The 24,260-nt window shown below is 40.7% G+C and overlaps 1 protein-coding gene across 3 annotated transcripts in view; it reads right to left on the reverse strand.

The window, feature by feature from the left end:
* Positions 1-3,289: 3,289 nt before the first annotated feature.
* Positions 3,290-24,260, reverse strand: part of zfhx4 (zinc finger homeobox 4) — an 81,698-nt gene continuing 60,727 nt past the window's right edge. For all 3 annotated transcript variants that reach the window (XM_077624675.1, XM_077624677.1, XM_077624676.1), the window contains exons 7-12: positions 20,390-20,488; positions 14,893-15,026; positions 13,935-14,135; positions 13,581-13,698; positions 8,110-13,458; positions 3,290-7,646 (exon numbers count right to left, since the gene is read on the reverse strand). In XM_077624675.1, coding sequence (XP_077480801.1) covers positions 6,109-7,646; positions 8,110-13,458; positions 13,581-13,698; positions 13,935-14,135; positions 14,893-15,026; positions 20,390-20,488 — 7,439 coding nt within the window. In that variant the 3' untranslated portion in view covers positions 3,290-6,108. The remainder of the gene's footprint in view (positions 7,647-8,109; positions 13,459-13,580; positions 13,699-13,934; positions 14,136-14,892; positions 15,027-20,389; positions 20,489-24,260) is intronic.

Consider the following 24,260-nt stretch of genomic DNA (forward strand, 5'->3'; position numbering starts at 1 on the left):
TCAAATTTTCTCTGTTCTTCGGTTGTCTATTCAGGCCCACTAATACTGAAACAAAGATGTGTACGCAAAACAGACTAAATATACGTGATGATAAGCTGTTTATTCAGTTTAAATCCTTACAACATAGCAATGCCAATACAGAAGTGGCTTCAGATTTGATGGTAGTCAATATCTATTGACAGGCAAATCAGCATTGTTGTTCTTTGATTCCGTCATTGTCTAGGCCTGATGCGTGATGGGCTAAACTGAGAGTAAATGTGATTGGATTTTCAGTCTTTGTCATTAAATTCCCATGCGGGGAATACTAATTCCAGTATTTAGTGTGGTGATGCTAGAGCTTGCTTTCATCTTAAACTGATTCCAGTCTAATTAGATTGGCCATGTGGGGGGTGCTGAATGTATCCGTCTGGACTAATCCCTACCTCTCTGTCCCAAACATTGTACTATCCAGAGAAAATCCATTTGCTGCAGGCTATTCCAAGCCAGATCAGCCAGCCATTGCACTGTATCATGGAGAGAGCTGAGAACAGCATATCATGCAATGAGTGTGGAACCTAATGGTCATGAGTAAAGTACATATGGCTTGAAGAAAATGTGATTTTTGAATTTATATTACGACTTGAAAACAAACATGCATTGCAAGTGATAAAGCACTTAGGACATTTTACCAAATAATTGTCCCATGTTCTAATCCACCTCACCTAGTTGGTTATCTATATCAGTGTTTCCCAACCTTTTTTGAGCTGCGGCACTTTTTGCATTGAAAAAATTTCAAGGCACACTTTTTGCATTGAAAAAATCTCAAGGCACACTTTTTGCATTGAAAAAATCTCAAGGCACACTTTTTGCATTGAAAAAATCTCAAGGCACACTTTTTGCATTGAAAAAATCTCAAGGCACACTTTTTGCGTTGACAAAATCTCAAGGCACACTTTTTGCATTGAAAAAATCTGAAAATCATTTCATTTAAAACTATGTCGCCTATATTATCAATAGTCATTCTCATTAAAAATTTATCACCAGGAATTACATAAACCTCCAAAATTATTACAAAATCTATTTTTTTACACTGACCTAATGTCACCAAAAGTTGATGTCTTCGGCCCCTGAAGACCTTCCGGTTCGAGTGAGACAAAAATTAGTAATGTCATGTTTTTAATCGCATAAAGTTATGACTTTTCTCCAAATATTACGCAAAATAAATGTTGTACTCCCGCAGACTTTACGTCGCCAAGAGTTGATGCCCTAGAAACCAAACAACTTCCGGTTCATGTTAGAGAAAAAATAAGCAACAAAATGACTGTTTCACAATTTGAATCTCGTAATAGCATCATCAATAATTTAATGTTCATCCTATTTTGATTTTAACCTTGTAATAGTTCGATCTTTACGTCGCCACGAGTTGATGGCCTAGAAACCAAACAACTTCGGGTTCATGTCAGAGAAAAAATAAGCAACAAAATGATTTCACAATTTGAATCTTGTAATAGCATCATCTATAATTTAATGTTCAACCTATTTTGATTTTAACCTTGTAATAGTTCGATTTTAATCTTGTTATATTTATATTAATTTTTCTCTTTGAATATTACATAGTCTGACTTCTTGCAATTTCCCGTGGCACACCTGACCATTGCTCACGGCCCACCAGTGTGCCGGGACACAGTGGTATGGAAACAATGATCTATACATCCAATTGCATAGCCAACGCTAGGAGTTAGTATTTACATGGTTGCTGTGACCATCCTAAAAGTGCGAATGGGATGAGCAGATATTTTCTTCTATTCAATGATGTTACACGTGACAAAATAAACTCGGGTGCTAACATTAGTGCGCTTTAACGATGCAATATTAAGCAGTACATCTTTGCTCCCGTAAAGAGGGGATGCTTGCCTATCTGTTTTTATTAGGATGTCTCACTAAAAACCAATCTATTCAGTGCAAGGTGGAATTCTCAGTTTGTTATAAAGTAGGAAATCCAAACCGCGACAGAACTGTCTAACAGAAAATCAGCATTTAACTTACTACTCTGTAAAAATTCAACATATGGCTAACTGCAGCATTTGAGCGCGTATTTTGCAATTAAATGGATTGGGCTGTTTGTGATTTCATAGCAGAATACAGTGAATACACAGTGATCTTTCTTGAAGGTGTTTGAGAAGACCAGAAACATTGAAAGGCCTTGTGGCATTGTTCTCTACAAAGGTCAAAAGCAATTCAATCCTATAATATAGTGAGGGTGAGGGAGGGGTGTGGGGGGTAGCTACCTTGACAACCGCCTGCTCTTGAAGGGTGGGCAACGGGAAAGGACCATTCAACAAAACGCTTGCCTGCTGTGAGCAGAGAACATTTGTCAAGGGCGACGAGCGAAGTCGGAAAGGGACAAAAATAAAAATGCTGTTTTTGAGGCTTTAACATGCCATGGCTGCTCCACCTCACAATCAAGTGTAGCCAGCGTACAATAAAGGGCACAAATCATTCCTGCCAGATGTGACAAGATCCTCTAGCCACCCCCACACCCCCTCATTTTCGTTGCCCTTGTGAGATTTCATTAGGTTGGATGTAACGACTTATGAATGTGCTCTATTATGTGACCCTGACAAAGGTGCGGGAAACATTTTGTTGTTCTATTGTGTGGGGGCTTTTTGAACGAGGATTTCTTTATCTTTTTATTGAAAGCATCAAATGGCCTTCCATTGGACAATCCACATTTCCTCTTTGTTTTTTGTGAATTAGAAAATTAGATGATAAACCACAAAATAGAGTATATATCTGCATAGATCATATTTCAGCCAGTTTAGTTTATTTCTACTGGTTTAAATTATGTATATATCTCAAGGGCCTTCACAGATCAACAACAGTTAACAAACAGCAAACGTCAAAAGTAGTATAGTAGAAACTAAATTAAATTGATTCAAAAGTCATTAAATATAATTCTTTGTCAATGTTTTTCTCAAAATCGGTATTATTTGTACACATTCTAATTGGAAATCAACTGGCATAATCCTACATTTTGTTATTCAGTGGGAAAAATTCAAATATTTAGAATTGTGGCATTGATGTTATACAGAAACAAATATTGATATCCCTTAACTGTTTATGGGCTGATTAATATTGTATTATGTAGGTATTTATGTATTTTATACTTCCTATGACAAAATTGCAACTAATATAAGATTTTTACATGACTAAAGAACCAAAAAGTACCAATTTGAGATTCATAAGCGACGTGCAGATTAAAAATATATGCCACAAAAAATATAAAAAAGAATAACTGGAGAGACAAAAGTGGTTGGCAGATACAGTTTTTAATGTATCACAACAATGAGCAACAAACATACTTGATGAACTATTTCCAGAAATTGTTCAAATACCATCTACAATAAACGTCATTTCAACTATGACAACAGGTCTGTGACAAATTAAAAAAACAAAAAAAAGTTTCCAAAACCATGTTATTACCGTGATACGGTACAGTTGAGACCTCAAACAGTACAGTAACAAAAACTAATGTGACTACTCTCTATATATAAAACATCAATAACATTTTTGGTTTAGTTTATTTAAAGTTTTAGCCGTAGGGGCTTCTTCTTAATAAAACCTCAGGGTGCATTTCCTATGTTACCCAGATGTTGAAGAGTACATATTGAATAGGATATGATTGCGCCATGAAAATCCCTTTGACATCCAGAAGAGCAATTCCAATTTTCAACCTTTTGAAGGCTGTCCTCATAAACATGACACAATCCGTCCACTTTTTTTTGTAATTTTTTTTTATTTGTTTTTTTTTAGGTTCATTGTTTTGTTTTTGGCTGCTGTGCAGTTGCAATAACTATGTACAGTTGCTGTTGGACCATCCGTTTTGTTGGTTTGTTAGCTGTTACCAGTCCTTGTTGTGGAAAGCGTCCTGTCTGTGATGCTAGAATCTTAGCACATGATGCTAGCAAGCAAAAAGTTCAGTCTTAAAAAGCTGAGCCACCGAGTGGGGGAAGGCAAAAAGCCAAGTGGTGAAAGCCTTTGGAATCAGGACAGTCGCTCATGTTTGTACAATGGCAGAATTGCACCTTGGGAGGCCAGAATGTCTCTTAGGAAACACAATCGAAAAGTGTCTTCAGGATTAACGTAATTGATAAAATAATAAAATCCAAATAAGGACAAAAAGCTCACAGAGAAAATCAAAAACGGACATTTTGCTTCAAAACTTTGGGAAAGAACACCTTTACAATAGTAAAAGAAAAGGAAATGTTACTTGATTTAATTGTTTGAAACAATAACTAAGCATGATTTGATTTAACCTGTCAAACAGTTGCATTACATGCTACTTGCTCATCTCAGAATAGGAAATACCAAAAAGCAATACAATTTTGCATTTCTTCATATTAATAAATTTGTACCATGCACAGCCAACTATGAATATGTACAACAGCTTTGCTCTTTTTGTTCACAAGCCTTTTCTTTCACGCAAATAGCCTTCTGTTACTTTGGAATGAACCACATTAGTTTCAATGACCAAACCAGAAAGTGATTCTTAAAACAACAAAACAAAAATAAACAAACAGATAAACTGAACACCTTTTGACAGTTTTCACATTCTTAGTTCCACAGCAAAATTAAGAACACAACATTTAAAAAAAAAATTGCAGAAGCAAATTAATTTATCAGTATTTTGTCTGGTAGAAGTTTGGAGAGGAATAATGGCAAGCAAAATATAATTACACAATAGCAGCAAAACTTTTGTAAGGTAATACTTTGCAATGTTGAAATTATTTCATTAAATGCAGATGAACACAAGTGCCCGGAGAAATCATGGGAGGACGTCCATCTATGTACTCACTAGCCATAATTAAGTGTAACACTGTCGTCAGTACGTACATGAAATTGATGAGTACATAACACAAATTATTTTTTTTAAAGCAGCGTATTTGCAAAGAAATGATCATACCTTTCTCAAACATTGTGTCCAACTTGTACCTTAACAGTTTCAAGTATACAGTACTGCTTTCATAGATGCACCAATTGTTAAATAGATTGTTAGGCATCAATCATGTAAAACATATGGACCAGTATGTTGCTGCAATTGACAGAAATAATAATTAAAATCCATACATACAAACATACAAACCGAAAAATCTCTATTAAATTAATAAATGGCCTAGGTATATGAAAAAAAGATCAAATAAAACAAAAATAAGTGCACTATAGTCCAGACACAAGCAGGTACCATAACAGTATAGCAATTCACCAAAGAAAGTGTTCTATTCACATGATCAGAAAGTCTATCAAAACTAGAATTATTACCTCTTGAGAAAAGGGTGTGAGCAGAGGTACAAGTGAGAAGGTTGGCACAGATTAGAATAGAGTACAAGAACAAAAAAAGGGGGCAATTAAATAGTTACAGCTTGTTGTATTAAAAACTGGCAAACACGGGGTCGTAATACATTTGCTTTAACCATTCTAAATTCCCTCAATGACAAAACCACACTCTCCTTTAGGGTACAACTAAAATAATATGCACATCGTCCATTGTAACAGTTATATTGTCTCTTGGTACTCTATACACACCAAGAAAATGTGTCTGATAAAGCTTGACATGTTTTGGTTATAAGCCATGTGTACCCAGGCTCGCAGTTTAACAAATGAGAAATGTTTTGTTATCTGACCTGAGAATTTAAAGCTACTGAATTACACCTATCTAAAGACTAAGAGAGATTCTCTTTGAGGGTTCTGGATCGTCATCCCATACAGTACATGCTAGCATTGGAAAACAATCCAGCTGAGGTGCAATTTGCTATCATGACAGTTTTTGGCTTGAAACAAACCCCTCACAAACGGAGGAGCCTGTGAATTTTTCCCTACTCCGTGTTTTTGTATACAATATAAGCTCAGTCAAGCATCTGCGCATCTGCAACAGTTCTGTCCATAACAAAAAAAAAAAAAAAAAAAAAAAAAAAAATCTATCAATATCTTGCCAGCATATCAATATGGGAAAAACAATCCTGAGTCAATCATTTGGTACTGAATTTTTTTTTTGGGTTAAGAGAAACTTTGGAACTGCAGTTTTAAAAGTCTTATTTTGTTTTCTTCGCGCAAGGGATCCTTTTGTCACTCCTAAACACTGAACATATCCATTCTGATACTACTGAAGCTCGCATCTAGGCCAGATGCTGGCTTCGCCTTGACTTCCAACGCATTATCTAAGTCGTTCAGCTTTTGGCTTAGCTCATTGTCAGACTCATCTGAACAACTCTCGGTGGGTAGTGAAGTTGGAACCCCTGAGGTGCTGCAGGAAGTTGAGGTAACCGTTGACGGCGAGGATAGGGGAGGGGGAGGAGAGGCTGAAGGGGAGGAGGAGGAAGCAGCTTTCTGGACAGTGGTGGTGGCCTGGAACAGGACATTAGGCCAGGACTTCATGGATAAGTGAGACAGATGAGGGAAGGTGTTGTTAGAAGAAGCTGCAGACTGCGAGGTAGATGTGGTGTTAGGAGTAGGGGAGCAGACAGAATGAGGTAATAATCTAGTATGCTCTTTGGCATTTCTCATTGCTTGTTTGATTGTTTTCTCTTTGTGCAAGCTCGACTGAAGGTGTTGGCCAAGTGCTTCGTTCCCATTGACGACGACTTTGCAGGCAACGCATGTGTAGTTGCTCACTGCCTTTCGAAGCACCATCTCTTGCGGGTCACTAAAAGTGTGTCCAAAGTAACAGAGGGATTTTTGATGACGTACCACAGAATCTTCGTCAGAAAAAATCAACTGGCACTTCCTGCATATAAACTCATGCTTGATGGACGGTACAATAAAAGCATCTGGAAAATCCTTAGTACTTTTGGTTTCTGTTTTCAGTTCTTCTTTTGTGCTTTCTGTTGAAGAGCCTGTGTTGGTATCATCCTTAGTATGATTAGCTTCTTTTGGTTTGAATGAGTTAGCTCCGGTGCCTTTCATACTCTGGGGTGCCTTAGCAGGGGTTGATTTTTGTTGCTGCTTCTGCTGTTGTTCCAGTTGTTTCTGCTGCTGTTGTTTCTGTAAAGAATCTTGAAGGGACTGTTGGTACTGCTGATATTGCTGCAGAAGAGCAGTCGGGGAGAGACCAGCGGCCATAGCAGCTTGTGGGACTGCTGCTGGGCCGTATGGGAACATGTTCTCCATCCCACAAAGTGGTGGGAAATAGCCCCCTGTTTGGACACCTCTGGGAAGCTGAGGTGAGAAGCAGTTAGGGAATCCAGGAAGGAAATACGGCAAAAACTGCCCACCCAAAAAAGAGTTGGGATCACCTGCGGCCAGAGCATTTTGAAGGGCCTGCAGTTTTGCTGTGTCGAGTGGAGGCTCACTTCCTGGTTTCCCTGATAGTTTTTCCCTCTTCTTGCCCATACCAGGGTTCTCAGGCTGTGAAGCACTCTCTTTCTCGCTGCCCTTCATCTTCGTCTGTTGTGATTTGTCTCCCATTGCTTTGCTCTTGTCTCTCTCTGAATCTTTACCTTGCTGCTCTGTATTGTTTACTGCTGCCAAAGGTGTGGAAGGAACAGGAGGAGGGGGTGGAGGAGGAGGAGTCTGCAGAATGCTCTTGGTTGGGGTAGTGCTGAGAGACATGGCAGGAGATGGGGTGGCTGGTGTAGGGAACCCAAGCATGCCAGCACCAGGAGATGCTAAAGCTGAAATACAGTGGTATATAAATATGGAAATATTCAATATTCAGAAAGTCAGTGAAAAATTGGGGAAATTTGTTTTAATGTAAAGATACTGTACCTCATTTGTCATGGGTGATGTTAGATTTTAATTAAATATCATATTCCAATTTTGTTATGGATCAAAACTGTCACATTTGCATTAAGACACCTTAAGTCTAATACTATAAATATACCGAGCAGATGATCAGTAAATTAAAAAAAAAATGTTGTACAAAAACTTTCATTACCAGCTCAACTCTGATGATGAAAATCATCCATGCATTATACCAACCATTTGCAATTTCAAAATTGTATTGGAAAATAGGACTCTGAATAAAACCACTGTGATGAAGAATAAACAGCAGTATCGGAGAATGAAACAATGCATATGAAGTTGATTTCATAAAGATTATAGTCTATTTCATCTTGGTCTGTCATACTAACTCACCAGGTGTGTTGGGTGGGAAAACAGGAAGCGATGATGGCCCGTTGACTCCGGGAAGTAGCACTGGCGGAAGGCCAGAGATCCCCGGGTAGCCTGAGGGCAGGCTAAGGCCATGAAGTGCATTACTGTTGTCCACTGCTGTTTGTTGCTGCTGGCCAGGCAAACTGAGTCCCTCACCAGCTTTCTTCATGCGATCAAGTTCTTGCTGGGCCATCAGCTGTCGGACAGTGGTTGGTGCTAGGTAGTCCTTTTCCCTATCAACCAGGTTTCCCAAGGTTTCTTGCACTTTGGTGATGTGCTGTTTGGAGAAGATGTGGTCTCGGATTGACATCCGTGGAGTGTACTTCATACCACACAAAGTACACTCTGGCCTCGGTCCATCTGGTGAGCCCTGACTTATCATGAATGGCTTTCCAATGTTTATCTTAAATTTCTTTTCTTTAGCTCTGGCATTCTGGAACCACACTTGGACAACACGCTTGGGAAGCCCAATCTCATTTCCCAGCATCTCACACTCTTGCATTGTAGGAGTGCGATAATCACTAAAACAAGCTTTGAGGACTTTGAGTTGCAGGTTACTCATCTGCGTTCTAAATCGTTTATGGCCTGGCCTATCCCCTGAATTGGTCCCTTTACCGGACTTGAAAGGGTTGCCAGTCCCAAATGGACTTGGAGAACTGGGATCAGCAAGGCTTGACGATTCGCTTCTGTCGTTGGTTTCATCGAAGTCATCTTCTCGGGAGCTATAGTAATTGTCACAGTCTTTCCCAGAGAAACTGAGGGCAGGGCTCACCATGCTGAATTGGAATCGGTCACTGCCACCATCAGAGTTTGAAACCATGCCACTCTTATTTTCAGTCATTTTGTCTCCTCCATTAGATGTGAAGCTCTCAACCTCGTTGTTATTGCCCTCATCTCCAGTCGTAGCATCACTAATAGCTGTATTAATTGACGAAGTCTCATCAAAGTCCACCTTGCTAAGATCATAAGATGATAGATCTGCTGAGTTAACATTAGGCCCATCAGTTTCATCACAGTTTTCAGCTTTTAATGATGAAGGGCTAAAGAAGTTTTTTAGTTGCATTTCAGATGGTTTTACTGGAGTGGATGATGCAGTAGGCAACTCGTAGTCATTTGGCTCAGTCTTGGTAGGCAGCTGTGAAAAGTCAAAGAAGTTATACTTTGGGCTGTCACCTCTGTCGTCTTGATTCATCATTGGGCTTGGTGGCAAACTAAATCCTGCCTGCTTCGCCTCATGCCAGTGTCTTGATCGTATGTGGCTATCTAGAGCTGACTTTGCTTTGAAGAGAGCCCGACAAAAGGGGCATTTTTTGTGTGACTGGGAGGGTCCGATTGCTCGAAACTGTCCCTTTCTCTCCCGAGCACGCGTGTTTTGGAACCAAACTTGCACCACTCTCTTTTTTAAGCCGACCTCTCTTGCAATGTGATCCAACATTTTTCTTGTTGGATTAGAATCAATTAGGTATTTATCATAAAGGACCTCAAGTTGTTCGGGTGTTATGGTGGTTCTCAGACGCTTATCTCTGTGTTGTTCCTCACTACTGTTTCCACCATCTTTATCATTGCCACTTTCATCCTTATCATCCAATTTTCTCTTCATTGACCCTGATGCTGTAGCAGAGGTCAAACCGGAACTACCTTGTGAAGAGATTTGGGAGAGGCTTCCAGATAATAGCTGGCTAGCCATTAATGGGTTGTTTGGGTCAAATATCATATAAGGCATATCAATGGGTCTTTCAAGGAACTGTGAGTGCAGAAATTGGTTCTGGGCAGCTAAGAAATGCATGTGTTGATGTTCCTGCCAGAGCTCCACTGTAGGGAATGCAATCTTACACTGATCACACTGGTATTGAAGCATCTGGTGGGGGAGGCTGTTTGTGAGGGAGGAAAGAGCCAAGGAAAGAGGACTAGAGGGAACTGTTGCTGCTGGTGGCTGAGAATGGGGTCTTGACATTGGTGGCTGGGCAGCTTTTTGGGGGGGTGGTTGAGGTGTGCAAGCTTTAGCTGGCCTTGGATCTGGTAAAGATTTGACCATTGGTGAAGATGCAGTCTCATTTTGTTTTGATTCACTTTCAGAATGAAGTTCAAAGTCTGGCTTAGGAGAGGCCTTTTCCACACTAGCACGAGGAGAGGCCATCACAGGGGAGCTTGAGCCAGAGCTGGTAGCATTTCCCTGGGAATTTGGGGTTGGCTCTAAAGATTGTTGGGTAATTTTAATTGGAAATTGGTCATCTGCGTAATCTTCACAGTTGTTTTCCTCATTACCTTCCTCATCTTCATCTTTGTAACACAACTTCTTTTGGTGAGTGATGAGGTCAAAGATGCGTGGGAAAACAATGCTGCACTTTTTACACTGGTACTGCATATTGGTAGTTCTGATGTATCGTTCATTAGTCAGCTCTTTTTTCTCACTCTCTTTAGAATCGGCCTGATTTTCATAGCTTTTGCGAGCTTTCTGCCGTGCATTTTGGAACCACACCACAATCACCCGAGTTGGTAGATTAAGGACAGTTGAAAGCTGCTCAATTTCATCATCCTTGGGATAGGCATTGGTATCAAAGAAATCTTGAAGAACCCTCAATTGGTAATCTGTAAATCTGGTTCTGGAAGACCTTTTGTTCATGGCTGAGTCCGTCCGGTAATATTCATGTGTGTTCATGTGGGTCTCTATTCGAATGTCATCCAAAGTAGTAATGGGAGGAATATTAAAATTGTAGGGGGAGTCTTTGCTCCGCTGCCTCTCTTTGAAAAGAGTGTTACGGAACCAGTGTTTAATGACCTTTTGAGGCAACCCCGACTTCTCTGACATCTCTTGAATTTGTTCTTCATTAGGAGAATTGTTGATGTCAAAGTTTGCACGGAGAATTTTAAGCTGGTCATCGGTTATACGAGTGCGTGGTCGCTTAAACTGGGATTGCCGGAGAAAGTTTGGATCGAGCCCCAATTGTTGCTGGCAGAGTTGTGTAAGGTCTGTAGAGAGAGAATCCATAGTAGGCAGCTGGAGAGCCAATTGAGGGGGCAATCCCGGGTGCTGGACAGATTGCATCATAAGAGGAGAGAAAAGGGGCAAATCCAAAGGAACAGGAAGCTGCACTTGTGGAGGTGCAGAAGAAGCATTTGGTTTTGGGGAAGGATGTGGTGGCTGTAGTGTCGGTGACTGGTGAGTAGTTTGATGTGTGGTCTGATGGGGGACAGGGACTGGTGATGGTGCTGGTGTTAGGGGTTTGGGCAGTGAAGTTGAAGTTGGTTGAGGTGTTGTCACCAGAGCAGTGGCGGGAGGTGGAGGAGGAGGTGGTGGGGGTGGAGGCGTCTCCGGTGAAGCTGGATTAATTGGGTAGAGTTTGTCATACGCCTCTCTGTACTGCTGCGCAAACTTTTCAAGCTCTACATATGGGAAAAACTGACTGTGCACATGCTCTTGGTGGCTTTTGAGTATGAGCATATTGGAGAACAGCTTTCCGCACATTCCACACTCAAGTTTATCAGGGTTTATATCCATTTTTTCACCTCCATCTTTAGTTTTCTTTTGGATCTTTTGCCTATTTTCATTGTACTGGATGACTAGTTCAAATCCAAAATTCTCCAATAGTGCTTTGGCTGCATTACCCCTAGCTCCTGACACAATACGAGGAGGAGGAATCAGTGGCTCAGAGAATTTGGACTTTTTATTGTCTTTGTTGTCTTTTGCTCCATCCATAACAGCTTCACATCCATTTTCCAACTTTGCTTTGCTGTCTTGTTTTTCAATGTGGTCTTCTGCCTCTTTTGACATTTGATTATCTGAAACTGATGCATTGCTTGTCTCCATTTTAGCTTTTTGGTTTAACATTTGCTGGTTCTTTTGCTGCTGAATCTGCAACTGTGTCTGAGAGACTTGCTGTTGCTGCTGTTGAGCTTGTTGCAGTTGATGCTGCTGTTGCATCTGCTGCTTCAAATCTTCCAAGAAGGATCCAGTAAGACCTGGCATTCCAAAAGCTGCTGCTGAATGCAGGGCAAGTTCCGGGCTGAGGTTGAATTCTGCTCCTGGGATGTAGAAGGGGAATAGGAATTGGGGCTGTTGAAATTGTAGCAATGCTTCTGGGGTCATTGGGAAATGTGGGAAGAAAGCTGGGTTAAGAAACTGAGGCTGGAAGAAGGCAGCCTGCTGCTGGAGTTCATGTTGAAGCTGCATTTGCAGTTGCGCTGAGGACTGGGCTGACTGGTGGCTGCTTGACTGTGCTGAAACATTTTCGGTAGTTTGTTTTGTGTTATTGTTGCTAGTAGTGTCTTTGGGTTCAACATTATTTTGTTTGCTAGCTGATGGTGTTCCACTTCGAGCAGGGTCTGTGTTGCTGCTGTTTCCTTGTGTGATTGGAGCAGGACTTTTTGCTGCTACTGGACCACTTGTGCCAATACTGTCTTTGTTCATTTCAGATTTGGCTGTTCTAGCTTTGGTCTGGTGGAGTACTGACCTCATGTGAATCTCAAGTGTTGAACTTTGGCTATATGCAACATTGCAAATATTACATTTGTATGGTTTGTTGTCAATGCTGTTGCCTGTTTCTTGAGGAATTGGGCTTGATGCCTCTTGAAGGACTTTCTTCAATTTGTGCAGATGAGAAACTGAATTATAGTGAACTAGTAAAATATTCTTCTGAGTAAAAGACTCCTTACATACTGTGCACTTGTAAGGACGAGAAGGATCTAAAAACTTCTCCATAGTAAAATTTGGGCCTTTTCTAAATGGTAGGGTACGTTTTGGTTCTGCTCCCATGTCATCTATTAGAGAGCTGCTGTCACTTCCAGTTGGACTAGGCTTATCTTCATGATCAATGTCATCGTCTTTGTCCAAGTCATGCTCAAATGCCTGAGCTTCCTCTAAAGCTCTGGCTTCACTTTCTGTGATGTCGCCATTCAGAGGGAGATTTCCAATTAATTGCTGCACTTCAGCCTCAGTAAGTTCAGGATGTCCATTTTCCAAATGTTTTCTGAGGGCCAGGAATGTCCTGAAGCTCCGTTGGCAAAGGCTGCACATAGTGGCTGCTCTGATGGCATGGTATTGGGAATGTATCTGCAGCTTCTGCATTGTTTTGAAGGCAAGGCTGCAGTGGTTGCAACGATATTTGTAGACATGCCGATCAGACACTGATAGTTGCTGCTGTTGTTGTTGGAGCCTTTGCAGTTCACTGAGATGATCCTGAAGGCTATCAGGGGACCGACTGTCTTGCCCTAACCCACTTGCTCTCCTCCAGTCTGGAGCCTCTGACGCTTCCTTTGGGGGTTTCATTTCTTCACATTGGAGCTCTAATTCATTTTTTTCTTGACATGCCAATTCATCTTTTGAAGAGTTTCCTTAAAGCAGACAACAACATTTAAGTGTTAACTCATCACTGGTAGTTAAGAATACCAAAGCAGAATGCTGATGATCACTAATGGAAGTCATGTGACTGTGTTTTAAATACTGTGCTGTTTACCTTGTGATTTTTTAGATCCATCAATAGAGAGATGTGAATCTATTGAAGGCAATCCTTTTTCTTGTCCAGTTTGAGGTTGAAGAGTGCTATTTGATCCTGTTGTATCGGGGCCAACAACCTGCCAGAACAAAAAGTTTTTCTTTAATTAGGACAGCTTCACCTTCTGCAAAGGTTAAATGGCATTGAGGGTGACCTACAATTTCTGACAGTGAGGACAACAGTTTAAAAGGCAAATGTTCCATATAACTTTTGTAATTGGCAACAAGGACAGGGAGGTCACTCTGCTGTTCTGATGAAATTATGCCATGCAATTACAGGCAATTACACGCACACATGCACACGGTCTTTACGTACCGTCATAATGAGCTTTTCTACACAGTCAGGTGCCACACTGTGAAGGTGGGTGAGATGCAGCTGTAGGTGAATCTTGTTGCTTAGGACATCCTGACATAGTGGGCAGCGGATTACTGGCTGCATGGAATGCTGGGACATCACATGGAGTTGCATACGGTTGGCATCTTTACTGCTGAAGTTGCAATATGGACATTGCTGAACCTAAAACAAAAATGTGCATCAGTTTCTAATCTTTCTGAATCTGTACTCATTGGTTTGTATCTTTCACATATTATGCCCATACATGTTGGTCTCACATTAACATAATTCACTTCTGTAAACGCATTCCATTTTATTCAGCCAAATTCATAACTGATCAGAATGTTAAATCAGGTGATTACAAAGGATAAAGGTGAGTACTCTTTCAAACCATGTCCCCTGACACTCATTACAGGGAGTTTGCAGGACATTCAGTAACTGCATCCCTTCTAACTGGTTTAATAGAATCCATTCCTCACTTGACAAAGTCTTCCATTCTTATAGGACCTGGACGGGATAACACTTCATAATCTAATTTAAAAGCACATATAATTTGAAGAAATGTAACATTGGGAGTAGTTGGGCGAGCGTTCCATTGCGAGTGGAGGTGTTGTATCTAAAAGCATGATGATTGTTCTTGATGGTAAAAAAAGGAATGGGGGGCTGTGTTTCACCCTTTCAAAGGAAAGATTGCCATCTTCCACTTATCTGTATTATTTATTTTATTCAGGATTATTTCAGGAATTACATTTTGTCCTAATAATTTTAGGTGAAAGGGACACAATACTTCTGCTGTCACGTCCAATGAATTGTACGCAGAATGGAAATTATTCCTACTTCAAATACATGAAAATAATTTTAGTGGCCTAATATAGTACCGATGGCCTTATTGGACAAAGCTAGTTAGTTAATTGCACTTTTTTTTCTGCATAACCATTACCTGATCAGCAATGGAGGTCTTCGCTTCAGCAGATTTGGGCCTTTTGGGGGGGCTTTCAATTTGTTGATCAGGCTGAAGTGAATGTTTCAGCGCTGTGTTCTGTCCAGGTGATTCTTTAGACGTGGAATTCGCTCCTGAAGTGTGGGAGGGCAAAACAATTAATTGATATACAGTATAGGACATACAGTGGGAGAGATTAAGCATTTTCACATAGTTGATCATTAAAATACTTTGACAGCAACATCACGAACTGTATCACTCATGCACTCACACCAACACATGCACTTCCCACCCTGAGGCTATGTGAAATGGAGAAAGCTCATTATCACAGCATGACATATATAAAATGTTATGGTAATATTATACACTTCATTAGATCATAAACATTTTCCCTGACTGTCTCATCCATACGTCTATCTGCACGAGATGCAACATTTTGGTATGAGAGTGTGTTTGTGTTGGGGTGTCACGGCTGGCGGTACATTAATGTGTGTGTCGATTTGTACGTGCATGTGTAAGTGTGTGTGACGTTAACAAACGGTGCCTAGTGTGGGGAGATCAGCCTCTGGTTGTATTTAGTGATAAATCTTTCATTAGCTTCATCCTCACATGCAGCCACTGCAGCTTAACACAGCCGGCACAAAACAAAGACCCAGCAACCGAAAACTCTCCCAAGCACCCACACCCCCCAGTTCCCCCCCTCGCCAGGTCACTCAAGGCAATATGTGAGCCTCACTCTTGCGAATCAACGCTTCACGCTGGATGCACAAAGGGAAAAAATGGGAAAATCAAAGCCCTGATACATAGTGAGGGGATAGAGGAGAGGGGGAAAAACATTTTGTATTTCATATTATTCCAGGGCTCATGTTTTTATTGGGTGCATATCAATTCCTCTGGCCCGTTCATGCATTTTAATTCTGTTGCATTAAGTAGGCGTTCCACTTATTTTATTTGTAATCCCCTATATCTGGAGCCTGAAATATTGGCCTGTCAAGGGAAGTGACAAGAGAGAAGGCGGGAGGGAGAATAAGGGGGGAAAAACACAAGGGCACAATGTGAATTTCCAAGAACATCCGAAAATTGGACCGTAGCTCAGAATAGCAAGGTAATCTTGTCTTACGCCGCTTGCCATGGCCCCTGCAAGGCTTACACGTGTGCACGTCTATGTATGTGTGCACATTAGGCATTCAATGACAGGCCTCTGACACTTCATTGCAGCCATCATATAACCTGACCTTTCTGCTCCCTGCCGCTATTCATTATGACCAATTCTAATTTCAACTTTCAATTTTTGCCTCCATCTTTCACTCAATTTGCAACTAAATTGCATCCTTGCGAAGAGAGATGAGCCGATTGCTGGACAAGAGGCTGCAAACACATTTACATGGCAGATGGGAGCAAGCCACACATCACCATTGATTACTGTCATAGTGAACACGAATGTATGTTTGTGTAATGGCTGCATGCTGGGTTGTGTGCCTTTCCTTCAGATGTAGATTTGTCTTGGTGCTTTCATCAATAAAAACAGTTGGGCTAACCTTGAATGCCGAGAGAGCCATTCTCTCTGTGGCCACTTAAGGGATTTAAATAGCGAGCCCTGCTAGGGCATAATGAAGCTGTTTGGAGAAATGCCTTCTAAAGTCTAGTGTCCTTCAAACATATAATGACCTGAAACCCAATTGTACACAATGGGAGAAAGCACAATTCAAATACGTCTATGATTTTATGAGAGAAAATCAAATACCCATTTGTCGGTTTTTGCTCTCATAGTCTGCATGGATTGCAAGAGTCATTAAAAAATAATAATGGGAGTGAGCAGGATCCAGAAAAAAAGACGGCAACCACCCCCCTCGTTTTCCTTTGTCTGGGTGAATCTGCATCCTACGCTTAATGACTATGCCCTTTTCCCCCTCCTCCCTTTTTTTGCCTTCCCACCTTTTCTCCATCTTCATGTGGACTCCACCAGCTGCAGCCCATGGAGTGGCTCGGCCGAATAAACCTGACACCCGATAACCACTACGACCCACCCCTCCCACCTTCACCAATGACAAATGGCTGCATACAGCAGGACCTGGTTGATTAGATAAATCAAAAGGAGATTCATGACACTCTCCCCCCTTTTGCATTTCTGGGGGGCAGGGGGCACACTTGCAACCCATCTTTATTTGCAACTGTCAGTGGTGTTTAGGGTGTCACAGATGCACACAAGCAACCAAGTGTCACAGATGGAGAAAAGTAAAGAACAGCGTATTGATAGATTTAAAAATTGCATTAGAGGAAAGAGAAGCATTCAAATTAACGGTTTAATCAACAAGGCATGTGACCTCCTAAAAATATACAGTTTGGTAAGTAATCAGCAACATCTGTGCAATCTAAAGTAGAAATTCCTAACTGAGAATGCTAGATAATAATAAAGAAATGATTAAAGCTACAATGCCAATTTCTAAATTTTTTGTAGTTACATTTTGAGTTCCAATTAAATATAAATATTTATCTTCTACTTATCAGGGATGTGATTGAGTATTTCACGAGCCATTAAAAAAGGTGCATACCAAATACTGATAATACTAAATGACATAGCTGATCGTATTAGTGTAGTAGTTTATGGAGCTGTAGAATTACACTCATTACAATTTATTTTGTTTAATTTTTCATTAATTTTATTTTTTATTTTATGCAGCTGAACACAAGTTAGTGGTGCAGTAAAATTCAACAATAGTACAACCACATTAATACAAATTATGTGGTTAAATTGATTCCTCTCTGAAAGTGGCATTAGAATCGAGCATTATGGATTTCATAAAAACACTATTCAAAAAATAATTTGATTGTGTGCCTGATGTTTGTGACTAAGTCTTTTATTTAGTGCAAACCTACCTACTTTGTAAATTGTGTAAAATGTTTACGCAATTAAAGTCCATTCCAGAAAATTTCATGAAAATACGGAAGGTTCCACAACTTAAGCGCAAGCAGGCTGGGTGGCGGCAGCTTGGATTTAGTATTCAATTTAGCACTGCTGAGCCCTGGCAGACTGGCTAAGGTTATGAAGCAGTAAATCTATGAAGTGGAGCTGGCCAAAATGGGCCAGGGAGGGTCGGTTGACATGATTTACTTGTCTCTTGCTCCGAGGTTACGCATTGGGATGACCCCTGGTCACTTGATAACATTACAACAAACCCACTCTGAACCTCAAACTCCCAAGGAAGCACAGTGGGCTACAAAAAGGAGCTACAGAGAGAATGTTAAAAAGCAACTGCCTTGCCATATTCGTGTTTTTGATGACTTACCTTCCTTTTTGTTGGAGTTGCATCCAATGATAAGTCATATGAATATGAAAAAGGCCCTGTCGCATTTGACAAATTGGCTATGACGCACAACAAGCTGTCATAATGAAAATACACACATGCATAGAGGAATAGCTGCAGGCCTGTAATTAAACATGGAAATATATTTAATATATTTTAATCTCATCTGGGAGAGACTAAAAACAATTGGAGCGCTCATCTCAAATTTGCAAGATGGATGCAAATTCAGAAAAACGAAATATGGAATTCATAAAATCAAATCTGGTTTGTGTGCATTTCCATTTTGAGGTCCCCTGATATCTGAACAATCCAAACGTGTGTATGCTTTTAATAAATTGCACTGCATGAGCAATGAGTAATATCTTTGCTAATTTGAAGCAGGTAGTGTACAACAAATTTTCTTGGACCGCATGATATTCTGTGGCCTTTTTTCTTGGTTAGTTATTTATAAGAAGTAGGCCCCTGAGCCATGGTGCCATGCACCATCTACACACACAACACAAAGCTATCTGGAAGTAATCCACATCAGGGACATTTGCATGCAGAATGTAACATGGATTATAATTAATCTAAAGTGACATGGGATTTAAAAAGACAATGTAAATGAAGCAAGGGAAAAGTCCTATCTGTATTGGCCCCAACCCCCCTATCCCTCAGCCCTCCTTTTTTTCCACCATCTCCCTCTTCCATTCCGCATCTATATACCCCCTCTTTGTTTAAAGCGTCTTGGAGATGAAGTGTGCAAGCAGCAGACTGCTCACTTGGCCACACTGTAATCCCTCCCTTCCATAGGGAATCACACATACACACATCTGATGTGTGCCAGAGACTGCAGGCTTAGGAAGTAGCCGCTAAATTAAACGACTTCAAGTTACAAAAAGAAAGGAAAACAAAACAGGGATAGAAATTATTATAGATGGATAGAGAAAGAGAGAGATAGGGAGAGACACGAAACACGGACGAAGTGACAGACAGACATTGTTGCAACCTAGATATTGTTGCCCTTTTTGTCACCCTTTTTTGGTCTTTGTATGAAGTGGTGTTGAATTACATTAGTAGTAAGATACGGGATTGGACGCATAGATGGTGGTTCCCCCGCCAGTCGCTCAGACTGGCCTGACAGAGAGATAGAGATGAAAGATAGATAATGAAGCAAACTAATAGACCCCAGCCTTACTCGGCTCGCCTTCTGCCTCATTGAGCCGCACATTATGGACCAAGGTATGGATGGCTCAGACGCATGGAATGGAGGAGGGTTACTCTAAGACAGATAGAGGGTAGGAGTTTTAAGTGTCTGCGTAGTTAAAATGGGAGCGGAAGGGGAGGACGTTAGTGGTGGGAAACACAATGAGGGAGAACTATATGCGATGAAATGGAGGAAGTAAGATCATACACAGCCATGGATTTCAATCCCATACATAATTGGTTATATGTATTGTTAATTTGGGTAAATTGCATCCAAAAAAGGTGAAGCTCTCCTAAAGCCCTCAAATCTGCCCTAGTGCTGAAATGCCACCACCAACCAGATGATACACATTGCATTATTACCCATAGTCATTTTTCGAAACCAGTAACTATTTTCCAGCAATTTCAATGTTAAAATTACAACCAGTGGACAATGTTACATATTGGACCACAATTAAAGGATGGATTGAGACAGTGACAGAGTATAAGGAGAAAAACTAATTCAGGGTTTGCAGAGATGCACATTGGAAAAAAACACATATACACAGCAGCCATATCACCCAGCCCCCATCTAATCCTGAGTTTATGAAAAATTAATATGTCATCCGAGAGGGCACAAGAACGGGAAAAGATTAATGCAAGGCGCTTATAAATTACAAGCACGCGAACTGATTTGATTAAAAAATAATCTGTGGCCTGGACATTGCCTTGTAATAACCACAACTTCTACCTCTCCTTTTCTCTCCATTTTTCTTTCTCATTTATTTCTCTCACCCTTTTCACCCTACTGCTTTCTCTCGATTTCTCTCTCACTCTCTCTTTCTATCACTCACGCTTTCTGACAGATGGAAACGATTAAAACAGGTCAAATGGAGGCTAGTCTGCAGCATTCACATCTTACACACACATGTTTAAAACTTACCCCTGAGAGAAAGGGAACGAACGATGGGACGCTTTGAGCTAAGATGTGCCCGTGTGTGTGCGTATATGGGTCTGTGTGTACTCACGGTCAGTTCTTCTGCTGTCAGTCAAGTCTCGGTCAGTGAAGTTGGATGTGGGCCTGGAAGAAGAGGCAGGAGGTCTCTCGCCATCCTCAGTGGTCTCTTCTGAAAATGCAGCAAAGTAAGGTCTGGATTACACATGATGTGCTGGACACGGAAGAACTAGCGCTAGAAACAGACAGGCGGCAGATGTATCGAATGATACATTTGCATGCCTTCCAAACAATTATCGTTTTAAATAACATGTTGAGTCGAATCACTGCACAGTATGCTGCGTCTAAAGTGAAAAAAATATTTTAACACATGTTTACTTAAATATAGCCATGTTATTACAGTTCTGGAGGGTAAAATGTAAAATGCACATGGCCTCATAGAAGAAATGTCAAATGCTCACGTGTAAAATGTATTTGTCACTTTGATCACCTTTGGCTTCTGTTTATGTATAACAGTTCACTAGATTTGGAATGTTTTCAAACTGAAAGCCTCTCTCTCTCTTCATATATATATATATATATATATATATATATATATATATATATATATATATATATATATATATACACACACACACACACACATACATATATATTGCAATTTATGTTACTACCGCATGTGAACAATAAAAAGTTAAGTGCTCTGGACTGGTCTATTTTTACATGCATACTGTATATGTACCACTTACCCAAAAAAGTCCCTGCACATTGTTTGTGAACAACTGTTCATGTGTGCATGAAAACAACCATACACACACGCACACTCGCCACTATTAGCAGATTAGCCAAACCATCTCTGAGTTCAGCCCCTTGTTTAATAATTCTGTGTATCTGCACTGTTCTGCCAGTGGATTAAAGCCAATGTGTGCGCGTGTGTGTGCGAGCATTTGTGTGTTAAGTGTGTATATGTGTCGCCAGCACAAGCTAACACTAATCCGAGCCGAGCTCCAGCACACCCTTTCATCCAGCCATCATTTGTCTCTGGCTGGGCTGATGTCACTTTGTAATGAATTTTGAGCAGTCTGAGAGAGGCCAGATAACCACACACACATATACACACCCACACCCACACTAACACACGTATATATGCGCATCTCTACATTCAGTCCTCCATTTCAGAACTAGAAATGAATACAAATCTGAAAGTAAAACACTTGCAGCTAGGCGTCAAATCAAATAAATTCACACAAATAGACACACACACACACACTCGCAACAACATTCTCATAAAAGAAAACACTTTCAAACTGTCACGTCTTCTTAATGTGTGAGTGTGGTAGTGGTTATTGTGAGAGGGATTTTTTTTCACTACAATCCCCTTACTCTTCCCTAAAAACAAAAATTGCAAACATATACAACCGCTATATTCATTCATCCATTTTCTGAGCCACTTATCCTCACAAGGGTCACAGGGTGTGCTGCAGCCTATCCCAACTGACTTCAGGCCGGAGACTGGGGACACACTGAATCGATGGAGACGAGGACACTGACAACAAATCACACTCACACTCATAACTAGGGGCAATTTAGAGTGTCCAACTCACCTACCATGGATGTTATTGGAATGTGGAAGAAAGCCAGAGTACCCAGAAAAAAACCCACACAGGCCCATACATACATACCCAGGCCGAGCCGCCAATGGTATACTAAAACATTCCATCTTGCATGAAATATAAGTAATCAAATAATAATTATACATATACACATATATATATATATATATATATATATATATATATATATATATATATATATATATATATATATATATATATATATATATACACATACACACATGTATATATGTACAGTGGTACCTCGAGATACGAGCTTAATCCGTTCCGGGACTGAGCTCGTATGACAAGTTACTCGTAACTCGAGGTAAAGTTTCCCATTGAAATGAATGGGAAACAATTTAATTCGTTCCAACTCTCTGAAAAAAACACCAGAAACAGGATATTGGATTGAAAAAAAATGTTTTATTTCTTATAATTCGCCATATATTGACAAAGTAATAAATAACGAGTGGTTTAATAGAAATAAAGTGTTTAATCTAACTAAAATTGGCCGGATTTCGCCGAGGGGAGAGGGGCTTCGTTTTTTTTTCCCCTCCACACAACGCACTCGTAAACAGAACAAACACTCCACCCTCACGTTCGCTATCGATGGGCTGTTTGCTGTCGTACTATTCCCTTCAAAATATTCCGAAAATGATGCACACAAATGTCCTCACAATCGGAGAACGCACGACCACTTGCCAACGAGCAGCAAGCAGTCTTATCAGCGATCGCCCCGCTGCTCATCTTCTTCTTCTTCTTTTTCACCTCAGGCGCCTGAGGATTACCCTCAGCAGCGCTAGGGCTGCCACTGGAACACGGATAAGTTCATCCAGGGAGTTGCCCAAGCCGCGATGGTAGCGTTCGGTCATTAAGGCCGGACAGCGGAGCCATAAGTGTTCAGACGACTCTGTTTCCTCGTCGCACAGGCGGCAGCGATCCGAGTCGGATTTCTCATGGGTAGCTGGCTAGCGGCTCCTTTTAGCTTGTAGTATCTGTGTTCGCGTCCCATCGAACGGCGCCTATGATAGAGTTGCTGCCGGGGATACTTTTGCGAGCACGAGTATACTTCATTACCCAGAAAGCCCTCTTTTCACCGCGCATGCGCGTTGTGCGTTTCCTGGTCTGAATAGCTCATCCGGTGCTCGTAAATATTGTTATACACGAAAGATATGCCAAAAAAAATGCCATGGCAACCTGGCTTGGTCGCATGACGAAACTTTGACCGCATCACGGGCGAATTATTCGATCGAAATTTCCCCCGTAAGACGAGCATTCCGTATGACGAACGGTCGTATGACGAGGTACCACTGTATATATATATATATATATATATATATATACATACACATATATATATTTATATATATATATATATATATATATATATATATATATATATTTATTTATATATATATACACATATATATATATAATTATTATTTTATTACTTATATTTCATGCAAGATGGAATGTTTTAGTATACCATTGGTGGCCCGGCCTGGGTCATTACAACCCCCCCCAAAGGGGTCTTCATCAGGTTTTTTTTTCTTTCAATCTTCAGCCTTACCACCTTACCTCTCCAACCCCATTCTCATTGGTTAGATCAGTTGCAAGTGTGTGCATAAGGGAATGCGTTTCCAAGCTGAAGACATTCCCAGACGAGCTTTCTCAATACATCAGCACAGTATCTGCCCTCTGAGTGACCCTGACAGTTACACACCACATGATGGTGTAGATGCACCAAGACTATGTATGGGCGTGAGTGTGCGCGTGCATGCGCCATTGATCAAGTGTGTGAGAATGTGACTGCATATGTTTGCATGCAAGCTGTCATGTGCAAGAGTGTGTGCGAGTGCGAAAGAGGGCTGACTATCAACTTAATCGCAACCAGAGCAAAACTTTCACAGCCACCTTACACTGCCTTGTGAACACGCAGACTTGCACATGTGCACACACATACAGAATGGGTCAAGCATTGGGTGTGAGTTTTGATTTTGGCAGCCTGGCAAGATTCTCCTTTGATGTGGCTTGCTTAGAACATTAAAGCTGGCCGGTGAGCTGGATACTAACCACACAGCCCGGGTCCGATTACTCTTGGCGACCAACGTCAGCCTATATTTAACCGTTAGGAGAGGAAGAAGAATTAAGTGACTCTTGATCAGCCACACACCCAAGTCGATGCGGTTTTACATTTAGCCATTAATTGGAAGCACTGGCCATGGCCATGAATAAATGAGAAATCCAGAAGATCAACATTAGGCAACTTTAAAAACTAAAATGTTCAGCATTTTGTCCACACACAAATGTGTTTAAATGAGCATTTTA

Source organism: Stigmatopora argus, chromosome 17 (assembly GCF_051989625.1).
Source record: "Stigmatopora argus isolate UIUO_Sarg chromosome 17, RoL_Sarg_1.0, whole genome shotgun sequence".
Lineage (NCBI taxonomy): Eukaryota > Metazoa > Chordata > Actinopteri > Syngnathiformes > Syngnathidae > Stigmatopora > Stigmatopora argus.